This window comes from Silene latifolia, chromosome 2 (assembly GCF_048544455.1).
Source record: "Silene latifolia isolate original U9 population chromosome 2, ASM4854445v1, whole genome shotgun sequence".
NCBI lineage: Eukaryota > Viridiplantae > Streptophyta > Magnoliopsida > Caryophyllales > Caryophyllaceae > Silene > Silene latifolia.
The window spans coordinates 4228086-4241555 of NC_133527.1; the positions used below are offsets into that span (position 1 = coordinate 4228086).

At 38.0% G+C, this 13470-nt stretch overlaps 1 protein-coding gene across 1 annotated transcript; it reads left to right on the plus strand.

The window, feature by feature from the left end:
* Positions 1–2527: 2527 nt before the first annotated feature.
* LOC141642053 (aladin) lies at positions 2528–13116 on the plus strand. The gene is made up of 16 exons (XM_074450716.1): positions 2528–2730; positions 2844–2899; positions 3269–3415; positions 3999–4113; positions 4441–4540; positions 4650–4829; positions 5567–5625; positions 6598–6685; positions 6764–6839; positions 7388–7487; positions 7612–7663; positions 8000–8137; positions 11753–11840; positions 12181–12248; positions 12418–12505; positions 12777–13116. Exons 1-14 carry the CDS (start codon positions 2673–2675, stop codon positions 12241–12243), a joined length of 1320 nt encoding a protein of 439 aa, XP_074306817.1. The 5' UTR covers positions 2528–2672; the 3' UTR covers positions 12244–12248; positions 12418–12505; positions 12777–13116.
* Positions 13117–13470: the final 354 nt, after the last annotated feature.

A 13470-nucleotide genomic window follows, 5' to 3' on the forward strand; every position in this document is an offset into this window, starting at 1 on the left:
ATATGTCGAGTAATGGTAAAACAATACTAACAAATACAACAAACTAATAGGCCAAATTGACTTTACATTTACGCAAGACATATTATGTAGTACTAGTATGACCAAGACCAATAAAAATTCATCAATAGTCAATACTATCCTATGTTACTACTTACTAGTGTGCACACCCTTTTGAGGTTGTCCATCAAGAGGGCAACTAAGACGTGAGCATGCGATCAAACGGACCATGAAGATGACTTCCCATACCAACTCTCCCGGGTATTATGAGGCGACTTTCACACCTACCTTTTATTTCACGAATAGCTAGTCTTAGGGCAAAGACAATCAAGGATACAACCCGCCAACATAACTGAGACGATCACTCAAGACCACACACATCCATGATCCAATCCGACGACACATATACATAATAACAAAACCAATATGACATATAAAGGCTACTAAAATTCTTTTAGGAAGTCGGACCTACGTTATTATACAAATAAACCAATTGTTATTCGCTCTAATAATAGATAATAAAGAGTTTGGACCGTTATTTAAATAACTATTGCCTTTTTGAATGAAAAATAACAGATCATCACAAACATTGAACTTAAAGGGGTCGAGATGTCTACCTGAGAAAAAATAACACCCAAAAAGAATGTAACCCAAACCTTTGAAGTAATAGATAGGTCCTAAAGGGAAACGAATGGCCAGGGGCGAAGCCATGATCTAATGTGTGGGGTAGCCAATTTTTTGTTACATTTCTTTAATTTATTGAAAGAAACGCAAATAAATGCGGAGTATAGTTTTTTTTTTTTTAATAATCGTATTTTCCAATTTGAGAAGACTAGTTATTTTCGCGCTTATTGCTTTGAGGTGTTTCTTGCGCCTGAGCTCTAGGGCTCTAGTAGTTTAGGACTTATTAGTGAACGAATCGATACGATTAAGTGTTACGGTCAAAAGTGACATAATTTGTAATTTATAACCAAAAAAAATTATACGTCCTTATTCTCCATCGTTTGTGAGTGATTAGAAAGGAAGTAATTAACAAGTACTCCGTACTACATCTGGCTCAACAAATTCTTTACATTTTATTAATTATGATCCTCACAAATGAAATGTAAATTAGTGCCAAAAAAAATGAAATGTAAAGAATATGTTAAGATGGAGGGAGTAATAATTTGTAAACTAATGTAGTCGTATATAATAAATAGTGCTAAATACTTTATAGTTATTTTTTCATAATGTAAATTATTGAATAAGTTGGTAATGAAATATAAAATTAGGGAAACAAGAACCCCATTGCAGCGAAATCATTCAATACAAACGCTGTCATGATGGCTGATGATGGGAGGAAAAAGAAAAACAAGTAAAAATGCACCTAGTGCGGATCGAACACGAGTAGTATTGGAAAAAGCCCATAAGACATGTCCACAGCCTTACAAGTACATCATCCATATAATGTTGGTCAATTTTATGGTGTTATATTGTTTTGTATCTATATTACAGCTGGGGTAGCTAATCTTCATCTTCCTCGCTCATTTTTCTGGGTTTAGGGTAGCAGCGACTACCCCTTGTTACTCACTAGCTTCGCCCCTGCGAATGGCGGATAGAGGGACGTATTGCCCAAGATTATAGTAATAGTAATGGAGAAGGCATACTTCAACCTCAAGATCATCCGCGTTGGAGGTCCGTGAACCGCACCCGATAGAAAGAAATAATGACTTAAAGTGAGTGGACCTTGTACGCGATATCATACATGTTAGAGAGACGTAACCCATGTCTAATGATAAACGGTAAAACTTGGAGAGGCCAGACCTCGTGTATATCTAAGATCATCAACATCAGATAGTCGTAACTTGTGCCCGACGTACAAATAAATAGCCAAACCGACGTAATCTATACTCGACAATATGGACTTGGAGAGGTCATCCGTGTCGGAGGGTCATAAATTGTGTTCGACAGACAAATAACATGCACCCATATATGTTCGAATGGACTTGGATATAGCGTACCTCATGCCTAAGGTCTTCCGTATAGGAGAGTCGTAACCCATGAGCAACGGCTAAAAACCAGCAATATGGGCGTATCCCATGTCCGATTTGAGGTACTGGGGGGGAGGGGGGGGGGGGAGGGGGGACGTCGTGCGAAGGTCATTCATGTTGAAGGGTCATAACCGTGCTCGATGTATAAATAATTGTCGGAGGTCTAATCGATCCTTCGTAGACTCTAACTCGTTAATTTTGAATCAATCGCGATTCACTATTTCTTGTTATTGATTTTTATTTAAAATTATTAAAAAAAAAAGTTATACTACACTAAATTGATTAAAAAGAGTGGTTGCTCACTTCATCCCTTAATCATAAGGTTAAGGTTAGATGTTCCACCTCTGTCCATAAAAATTGAGCAAACTCTTTAGCCAACTGATTACCCTTTAATGAAAGTAGAGAGATCGTGAACACAACCGCGGACACACTGATTTTTTTTAAAAAATATTGATTAAGAAGTACTATATCAAGCGGGAAAATAAAAGCAAAAATAAAGATTGAATTAAATTGACTCCCATAAATAAAACAAATCATACCACATAAACCCTACACTACTGCTCCGAGTCTCTAATTATACGCTCCCACCGGCCACCACACCACACCACACCACACCACCGTTAAAACTCCTCCGCAGTTTAAAAAATGCCGTCGTTTCCACCACCGGCCTCCGTCACCATCTGCGAAATTAACCGCCACCTCAGTAACTTCCTCCCTCTCTTCCCTTTTCCTTCTTTTACCTTTTTTACTTTTACCTTTCTCACCCCTATCATTTTTCATCTCTCTAATTTTTCACCTACTGTTATTTCTGTGCAGTTACCGCCGATGCTTTTTCCGACGACATTGCCAAAGACACCTACGCCAAACTTACCGTATTCCCTGAGCCCCTTCTTTCCTCATTTATTTATTTACTCGTTCCGTCTCATTCATTTGTTTACCTTTTTAATTACTTGCGACGATATATTAATCAAAGGTAAACAACTGATTGAGAATTCCGTCCCAATCATTTGTTTATTTGCTACGGTATTTTAACCAAAGGGAAATTCTAATTAAGGGTAAACAAATGGTCTAGACAGAGGAAATACTTCCTCCGTCTTAATCATTTGTTTACCTTTTTAAATTATTTGGACGGTATTTTAACCAAAGGCAAACGGATGAATTAGACAGCGGAAATATTTACTTTTGAGTAAAGTGTTTTCAATTTTTTATTCGACTGAGTAAATAATTTGTGTGTTTTTTAGGGTTTGATATTTAGGCCTGTGGAGTTTCAAGCTGATGATTTACGGACCCGAAACGGCCATAATTGTGACGATCAATTGGGGAGGAATGGAGAGAAGGGGTTTTCGGCTTTGGTTGCTTCTTTTAAGCGGATATTTCATCCTAATGATGTGAGTGATTACTTGAATTGGGTTTTTGTTTGCTAGTTTTGTGTAATGTTGATGAATTTACGCGTTTTTGTGGGCATTGATATGTAGTATAGTTTAGCTTTAGTTCCTTGTTTACTTGGGAGGTTAGAGGTATGATTATGTCGATTTTGGTAGCTGAGAATTGCAGGCTTTATTAAGTTGGTTGTGATTGTGTATCGTGGTATTAACTTGAGAGTAAGCGGAAGTAAGTGTGGTGGTTGTAGTATGGTTTTGTGAAATATTGGATTTGATTGATTGAGATTTCTAGGGTTGGTTAAGTTAGTGTGGGGACGTATGTTCCTATGAGCAAGTGATTGCGCAAAGAAGCTTATCGATTTTGAGTACATTAGTAGTTTAGTATCCATGTCGGCTAAGTTTAAGGCCTTTTTAGTGGCGAAGTTTTCGTTTACGGGGAACTTCATGAACTATTGTTCTTGACAGTCATCAGAAAGGAACTTCTATAGTAGTATTTGTTATGATGGGTCAAGACTTCTCATTAGGTGATGATTAAGAAAAGATTTATAAGACTTCAGTTTCCGTTACTTATGTGTCTTCAAATTTACAGGTGCACTTGCTGCCGAAAGTAAATTTACAAGGTGTCTCATGGCACCAACACAAATATATAATGGCATTTATATCGGGGTCAAACCAGGTTACGATTCGCGATTATGAAGATTCTGGTACATTTTTCTTCTCCCTTTTGGTTGGAAAATATATCTGTGTTAAAGCGTTTTTCTTTGGCCCCTTCATATGGAAGCGAGATGGCTAGTCAACTTGCTAGGGGAAAAGTAAAGGGATAGCAGAATGGGATTTGTATTAAGAAACCTTTGTTAGATAATTTAAAACAAAAATGAAGGATTCTTAAGCTAGCAACTAAGCAAGTGCGCATTTATATTAAAGGCACATAATGAGCGACATTTTTAAATGTAATAGGTAGACTCCACTTGTCTTGAAAAGCTCATGGTTTGATTATTGTGGTCGTTCAACATGTTACTTAATCTGAGCAGAGGGAAAAGATCCAAGTATATTACAAGGCGATTTTCAGCAAGAAGTCAAACTTGTTGAGTGGCGGCCAAATAGTGGAAGAACACTTTCAGTAGCATGCAAGTGAGTTTTTCTACCCAAGTTATCAATGAGTCCCCTTTTTGTTCACATGTTTAGCGTTGGTGTCTTGTTTTATTAGCCCTTATTAACTTTTTCCTTTTTAATCCTTCAGAGGTGGAATTTGCATATGGGCTGCTTCATATCCTGGCAACCCAGCATCTGTAAGACCTGGAGCTGCCTCTTTTGTGGGTGCCATTTCCAAGGGCTCTGGCATGAGATGGACTTTGGTGGATTTTCTTAAAGGTCATGATGGCGAGCATATCAGCTCTCTTTCTTGGAGCCCTGATGGAAGATATCCTTGTTTTGTCATTGGGTCATGTTGTCTCCCTATTTTTTCTCCCGTATGTTCTCATAAATCATAATTGCATACATTGAGACTCATGCAGTGTTTGAATTTGGATTGCGATTTGTTAAGTGAAGGATAAAGATTTATTAATGATTACAAACACTTAGATATAGAGTCAATGCCATGTTTCATTTATGTGGCACACGTATACCTTTTCTGACAGTGGTTCCTGGGGTAGAAAGAAAAGCAATTTTTTAGCTTTTGGTTTTTGTGTCGTTCAACATAGTGGAAGACTAATGTTTTCATGCGATACCTATGGTAACTTGGTAAGTCTGCGTTCCATTCAATTATCATACAAGATGACCCTGTATATACTTTTTGTTTGAGATTTTGACACTTCACTCCTATAAGGTCTCTTACTCCCTGCTTTTTCGAATGTTAGATACTCTTAAACAAGGTGCTTATTTGAAGACTTAGTTACATAGAAATTCTTAGTTAATAATCTTTTTCATCATCTTCCAAGCCCGTTGGCAAGTGCTACTGTCATAGGGCATCTAAGTCTCTATGTATCTTGATGTTGACAATGACTGGAATCAAATTTACTTTTTTCTATCTATTTTGCTATTAGTTTTTGTAGCTTTCTTCCCTGTCCCCCACACATGTGAATACTTTTTACTTGTGCTCTGTACATCCAATCTCTTATGCATAATTGCAAACTACTACTTTCCTTGACTAATCAGCACATATTTGGCGACTGGATCGTACGAGAGCTCAGCTTTTACCATATGGGATGTTTCTCAAGGTATGACTAAGTTCTAGCTTTTTGCATCTCCTCCTAGCCCTCGTCCCAATATTTAGTTAAGGAGAAGACGAAGTCTAAACGCTGAACGATCTGCTAGCATCTCATAAGTATTTTTCAACATAATTTAGGATTGCTTGAAATTGGTTGAGCTTGAACACAATAAGGACTTTATGTGCTATAAGGATATCTAGAGTGTGAAAATGACCTGCTAATTTTCATTTGAGTTTTGACTGTGTTTATGGGTTAGAAGTAAGTTGTCTATTGCCCTTGAATATTTGGGCTCTGATAATTTTTGTGTGGTTTTACTAAGGCCAGTTATGCGTAGTTTTTTTGTTTGTCATTGTAAGAAACAGTAATTCTTAACACGCGCTGGCCTAGTCGCCTAGCACATGTGAGAAAACCCATAGATATAATGCTGGTTGGAGTACTCCTTGTTGTAGTTGTTTGCTTAGAGTACTAAAAGATGAGGAGTCTTTGATATAGCCTTATACTGCATAGTATTGCTGCCCTGACCACTAGTCACCTCATGGCATGCCTAGTCATGTTGCATATGTTGCGTAGCCTGAGGAAGTGACACATCACTTGAAACTTCAGCAATTTAGCTCACACCTCTTTCTGTCCAGCGACTTATCGTGCCTGCTCCTTGCTTCATCACCCACATGCATCACTAGTTGGTAGGATCCAGCTTGCTCCATTTGATGCATCATCTTGGCCTCAAAATTGAAAGTCACAATTGCCATGCGCTTGCAGATTCATTGTACATGGGAAACCCGTGTTCCATTTATTTGGCATGAAATACAGGGTTGTGGCTGAGAAAAGCAACCGTTAACATCTAAAATCTCCTCCTATTGATGCATCTTAGTTGAACATTAATGAGGCATTGGCATTACTTAACAGATTATACGACAGTTTCCTCCATGTATGGAAGTCCAATCTTTACTTGGTGATTTTATCTTTGTTTTGCTGACTTAGGGATCGGCACTCCTATTCGGCGAGGATTGGGCGGGATATCTATGTTGAAATGGTCACCTAGTGGAGATTACTTTTTCTCAGCAAAGTTGTATGTTCCTGAACCTATACAAGTTTTAATATTTGATACATCATTAAGTTCATTGAGTAATGACTTGCTCCTTTGTAGTGACGGGACATTCTATCTATGGGAGACAGTGACATGGACATCACAACCATGGTCTTCAACTAGTGGCTTTGTTACGGTAAGTGAAATGTCGATCACATACCCACAAAGGTCTTTTTGGTTGAATTGTGAACTGGTACTGTGTCAAGACATTGGCTTCATTACATTTTCACTATATGTTTAGTAATAGATGTATGGCATGTATCACTGGACTGTAAGCCATCATGCGAAATGTCCTGTTATTAAAAATCAAGTGAACTGGAGCCTATATTTGCTCCAGTTCTACTTGAGTGCATGACTTTTTTTTTTGCCTGTATACTTTTATTTGCCACAGTAATTAATTGACATGAATACACTGGCCATCTTGCTTAGTAGGTATATTTCTGTTAAACTCTGCTTAGGGTTACTGGCTAGTTTTACTAAATTGGTTTGAAATAGAAAGTCTTTACTGGTCAAGGTTGTCTAATTTAGGTGTATTCTGTTATAGTGTATGTGCTTACATTTGAGGGTCTCGGTGATGGCTGTGGAACGTATGCTATCCTTCCGAGGTCATTTCATAATTTGTTTCTAAGAGAAAAAACGATTAGTTCCTTTAAAATGGTCGTGTTTAAATGTTTTTTCTTACAGGGAGCAACGTGGGATCCCGAAAGTCGTATGATTTTGCTTGCCTTCTCCGGGTCTTCTACATTGGGCTCCGTTCATTTTGCATCAAAGCCTCCATCTCTTGGTGCGTAAATTTTTCTGCTTTGTGATTTTTGTATTTTTATTTTAAATTTTAGTAACAATTTGTTTGCTAGCCCATGGATCTATATTTATTTCCACTACCCTTTTAATTTTTGTTTCACCTGCAGTTGCACACTTGCTCCCAGTCGATCTGCCAGAAATTGCTAATCTGACGGGAAGGTATGCGTATTAGTATTTTTTAATAGTTCTTTTTGAGCCAATTGCATGTGTTTCCTTGTCACCATAGTAAATCCGAGCTGCCACGAGTTCACTGCTCACTAGACTACTACCAGTATTATATGATGTTATGCTCTGTTTGAATAGGAATTCCCTAGGTTATTGGAGTGTTTCAGATTTATAGACCTGTCCTATGAAAATTCTAGTTGGTGTGCTGTGGATATTTCAGATTAATAGTCCCGTCCCAGTTATTCTTCTTATTGGTTCTAGAGTCTTTGATAATGCTTACTTCTGTGCTTTGCCAAGCATTTTCACTTTCCCACTTTTGATCTATTGTAGTCAAAGTATTGAAAAGATAGCTTGGGATGGCTCCGGAGAGCGCCTAGCCGTGTCTTTTAAAGAAGGCGATGAATCATATCAAGGCCTAATTGCCATCTATGATGTTAGGAGGACTCCTCTAATTGCTGCAACACTATTGTGAGTCTCTCTAATTCATTTATTGTGATCACTTCATTTATTTTTGGGGAGAAGGCGCTGGGTTTAAAGCATGTGTATTTTTGGGGAGGAAAAGCTCCGTAAAGCACTTCTTATTGTTTGGTGTCCGTATGACTTGTCGACAAAGGTGAATGGGTTCATTGCATTAACAATTTAACGCATGTGTATTTTTTCGGAGGAAAGCTCCGTAAAGCACTTCTTAGTGTTTGATGGCCTGACAAATCTACAATGGGAAATAAATATTCAAGATATCTGGTTATAAATCTCGCAAGTTTTCTCCTCGTACTGTAGTAAATGCAAAGAGTATGTACTCTGAGTTAAGAAATCGATGGAACATTAATGTCATCTTTGCTCAGCTCTTTTGATATTCGTGCGGTGACTTAGTATTCACACGCAGCCTTGAACTTCCAAATTTGATGGACTGTAGCAGCTAAAGACTGCATGCCTCAGTAGTTGCCTAGTTGGTCCCATCTTCCCCTTTAAATAGTTTCTGTACCTTCACATTTCTTGGTTTAAACTACTAAGGATTTTGGAAAGTTTTTCAACGGGGGATGAAATACATCCAGACCTCTTTTGAAAATATACAATACAGCATAGAAAAAGATGTGAAATATTCACAGTGGCTGTAGGACTTTGAAGTTTGAACATACTAGAATCTCATACATAGATGTTCCACGTAAGTGCTCATAGTAGGCTCTTATTAATTTATTAGCAAGCCAGCCACAAATGTCTTGAAGATGATATTTGTCTTTGAGAAAATGAACATGCACTATTGGACCCTTGGAAGGGGTCCCCAGTAAGGTAGAGCAAAATTTAGTGTTCTTTTCTCACAGTGAGGTATTTTCTTTTGCTCTCGTGGTGCTCTCCATCGAAAAAATAGAGATGATTCCCCTTTGTGCTCTTAGAGAAAAGCAAAGGAGAGGTAGCTCTTCATGCCATTAGAGAATGTCCAATAACAAAATATGGAGGGCACTTCCTCTCTCTTCCCCCCCCCCTCCTACAATAGTAAAACTCTACCACTTGCTCTCCGTCTTATACTTTGGTATGATAGAAGGTATATTTAATCTCAAAAGAAATTAAAAACATTTTATTTCTTACACATCTACTTGATATGACCCTACTTTTAAGAGAATTGCTATCTACCTTCTTTTTTCTACCTTCTCTTCCACCCTTTCCTCTCATAAACGGCTAAAATATTATATATTTTGCCTCATCCTTGCCACCCGTCCCCACACGATATATTAATTTAACCGATTGTGAGAGGATAAAGGGAGAAGGTGGAAGAGAAGGTTGAAGGGAGAAGGTAGATAGCAATCCTCTACTTTTGGGGGAAGAAAATAGTCAAACACATAGAAACTTCCTCTTGGTTCTTTTTCCCTTATATATATATAGAGCATGAGAAAGTAAGGTGCTTTGGGCAAAGAGCACTACTTTTTGCTTTTCAACAGTAGTGACCACCTTTGGAAGCACTCAAAGAGCTCTTTGCTGATTCTCTATTATAAGAGCATGTACAATAAGGGGCTCTTCAAGTTCTCTCCAAGGTGGTTCTTATTGTTTGAGAGCAAAAAAGTAATGCTCTTTGTCCACAATAGCCTACTTTTTCATGATCTCATTGTGCTATCCATGGGAAACAACGGACACAAGCTCTCTATGTGCTCTTCCCCAAGAGCAAAGTAAAGCTAGCTCTTAAAAGTGGGGCCATATCAAATGAATATGTGAGGGTTAATATAGTATTTATTTTTTTGAGATCAAATATAAATTTAGTGGGACTCATGTATAAGATAGAGGACATATATGAGACGTTCACTATTGTAGGTGTAAAGTTGGTTTTAGCTCTCCAGGGGACGGAGTGCAAATGGAGAGCAAAACAAGTGCTCTCCATGATTTGTTAGTGTGCATGCTCTAAAGTCTAAATGGGAGGGAGTGCAAATGGAGAGCAAAACAAGTGCTCTCCATAATTTCCTGTTGTACATGCTCAGAATGCTCTTCAAATGGTCCCTATAGTGGGAGAGCATAAAGGGTGTTGTTTTTTTCCCACTACAAATAGGAACTCTGCAAGTGATTCTCATGCATGCCCTGACTCTCCGACACGGGTGTCGTGTACGCGTGTCAAGTGTCGGATACGGCTATTTTGTGCGGATTTTTCAATTTTTTGGTCTAAAGTAAAGTGTCGTGTTGGTATCGGACAAATAGGTGTCGGATACGCGACACGGCAGCTAAGTGAAGTGTCGGAGTAACATAGTTCTCATGTGCTCTCCATGAATAAATAGAGGAGCTCTCTTGGTGCTCTCGGGGAAGAGCAATGAGAGGACCAAATTTGTTTTGCTTTTTTTTTTTTCTTAAATGTGAATGTAAAAAAGATGTAGAACACCTTTTTTTGCTCTCCATTTAATCTTCTATCCTTCAAGAGCAAAAATTGATTCTATCTTTATAATACTCCCTCCGTACCAATCCAAAGGTAACATGGTAAAAATTGGGGAAACCAAGAAAAGAGGGTAAAAGTGGGGGCAAAAGAGGAAAGCAACCTTGTATTATTGGGTTGGTGTGTGAGCCAAAAGTTGGTATTTGTGTAAATATAAAGAGGAAATAAGGGTATTATTGTCAATTTACAGTCCATTTATAGTATGTTACCTTTGGATTGGCACGGACACTTTAGGTAAGTGTTACCTTTGGATTGGTACGGAGGGAGTAGTAAAATTCTTTTTTCGCTTTCTTACATGCTTTCCGCCTCAAATATTGGACCCATCTTTTTTATGCCTACATTAAAAGAAAGTGCGAAAAATTTTTATCGTCTTACATCTTTTACTTGTAAGAACCCGCTTAAGATGGAAAACTATCTTTCCATTGCTCTTCCCCAATATAGCTTCTCTCCATGTTTCTTCATGGAGAGCATATTAAATCACTTAGAGCATGCAAAAAACAAAATATGGAGAACACTTATTTTGTTCTCAGTTTGCGCTCTCTCTTTCTCTCTCTTTTGAGAGCAAAATGCAATTTTACACTTACAATTGCAATACTCAATGACATGCTCTCCATCTTATAATTTGTGTTCTCTTAATTTGGTGTCACAATGTTTATGTTTAATCTCAAAAGAAATAAAGAATATATTCTCTCTCTCACATCTACTTGATATGACCCCAGTTTTAAACGGAGAGCAAGATCTCCGTTACTGGGGAAGTGCTTAGAGAGATCCTATTCGTTTTTTCCTTGGATACATGCTCTCCATCTTATAATTTGTGTTCTTTTAATTTGGTGTCACAAAGTTTATGTTTAATCTCAAAAGAAATAAAGAATATATTCTCTCTCTCACATCTACTTGATATGACCCCAGTTTTAAACGGGCTCCCCGTTACTGGGGAATTGCGTAGAGAGATCCTTTTCGTTTTTTCCTAGGAGAGCAATAAAGTTCAGGATAAAGTAAGCTATTGTGGGAGGGAGGGAGGGGAGTTACCGTGTGTGCATGTCATGTAATGCATCCAGTGGATTATCAGAGGGCCGGGTAAAAAACCCTAGCAACCTGCGTCCTCTATTTCCTTTTTCTGCTAGTAACCTAGTATTGTAATGCATTACTGATGTGCTGTTTATCCATGCATCCAGTGGATTTATCAGAGGGCCTGGTGAAAATCCCAAGCCACTTACCTTTTCTTTCCATGATAAGTTCAAGCAGGGACCTCTTCTTTCTGTGGTATGAATCATTTTCCTTGTTAACTTTCACTCATTCAGTCATTCTTGTATGAGACGGTCTTCAGAGTTAAAAGGCGGCGCTCTGATGAAGTTAGTGTGAGACCGTTCCACAGTCAACGGTTAAAGAATGGTTAGAATGGCATGAAATGGTTCACTAATAAAACTTGTACATAATATCAACAATGTGTACTAAATAAAAGGGTTGCTAAAAACACGCTAGGACTGTCTACTATAAGAATTAGCGATCTATTACATGAGTCCTACTTTTTCTAAAACCAATTTAGGGGACTTGCTTATCTGAATTCTAAATCTACCGCTTCTGCTGCCTTCTTATTTTTCAGTGTTGGAGCACCGGTTTATGTTGCACATACCCTCTTCTTTTTCGTTCTCATGTTATTCCTTAGTCGAGGTAGGTCTCTTGGATTATCATGTTTCTTTTTTAGTTATCAATTCTTCTTTCAACTGAAACAACTATGTACACGCACTCAGTTGCATTTTTTAATGAATTTTGGTGGCATACTCTTGTCATCTTGCATCTGTCATTCCGCATTTCTGTCTGACATTAGTTAATTTTGCAGGCTGTTCGCTGGAATTTGTGAAAACTGTTATCTCCTAGTGTGTGATCAAGGATGTATCAAATACCATTTTGTTGAAGAGTATGTTAAGGTAATTTCAAATTGTATATGAATCTTCTTGTGGGTATTGCTTCCTTGTATTTGTTTTCGAAATGGAAGTACCATTATTTTCTCAAGGTCAATAAAATAGCCGTCTTTGTGACCAATATAAGATACTCGCGCCTTGCTCTTTCAAGTTGGCTGAAAGTCGAAAGCCACTTACTTGGCGTTCTTTTCTTGCCAAAATAAACAAAATAAATTCTGTTACTTTAGCATCCAACTGCTTACTAACATATTGTCCTCACATTCATGCTCGATTGTAGGCGCCATTTGCCAGATCAAAATCAGAGTCAAAGTAAGAGGAAAGTATACATGATACAGTCTCCCAGTTGAAGGCGAACTATGAAACGTACACAAGTAATAGGCGAAACAAAGCAACTGGCTGTTGAAGGCTTCCTATTATTGCAGAACTTAATCTGTATATTTGTATTTTAAACATTCCTTTTGGACAGTTGTATTTATCATTTCAAGTTTTGATCCTGTGTCATTTACTCTGCCTTTTGATCTCAACATCGAGCACTAAGGTCTCTAGTGTTACTCAGATTACGATATTTGATTCAAGAAGTGCAACCTCAATGCCAAGACAATATTTAATGAACTCAAGAGTTTGAGTATCAGTATAATCTACGTTGCAAAGGCACAAAAAAAACGCCTTCCTCTCCCTAGAAAACACCCCAAATAATTTAACTTTGCACCAACGCTTTTCCCCTCACCCCTCATTGCCACCCTTATCCTGCCCGGCTTTTCGTCGGAGTTTGGGTTGCTCCATGGCCTGGCTCCGGCAAAAGGTTCACTTCTGACTTCTCCAATCTTGATCCCTCCTGCTTGATTAAACCCTCTCGTTTCTAAGATCGATCCTTCTTATCCTTTGGTTTCGACTTTGCTGTGGCAATTTTAAATGTGTAATACACGGTTTTGGGGATTTCAGGATCTCGAAATAAAAATGTCTGTAAATCA

Excerpts from the sequence above, each read along its gene's own strand:
- LOC141642053 (XM_074450716.1), top strand. The coding sequence starts at position 2,673 with ATGCCGTCGTTTCCACCACCGGCCTCCGTCACCATCTGCGAAATTAAC. Across the intron at positions 3,416-3,998 it reads GGATATTTCATCCTAATGAT|GTGCACTTGCTGCCGAAAGT; the intron begins GTGAGTGATTAC and ends TCAAATTTACAG. Across the intron at positions 4,541-4,649 it reads ACACTTTCAGTAGCATGCAA|AGGTGGAATTTGCATATGGG; the intron begins GTGAGTTTTTCT and ends TTAATCCTTCAG.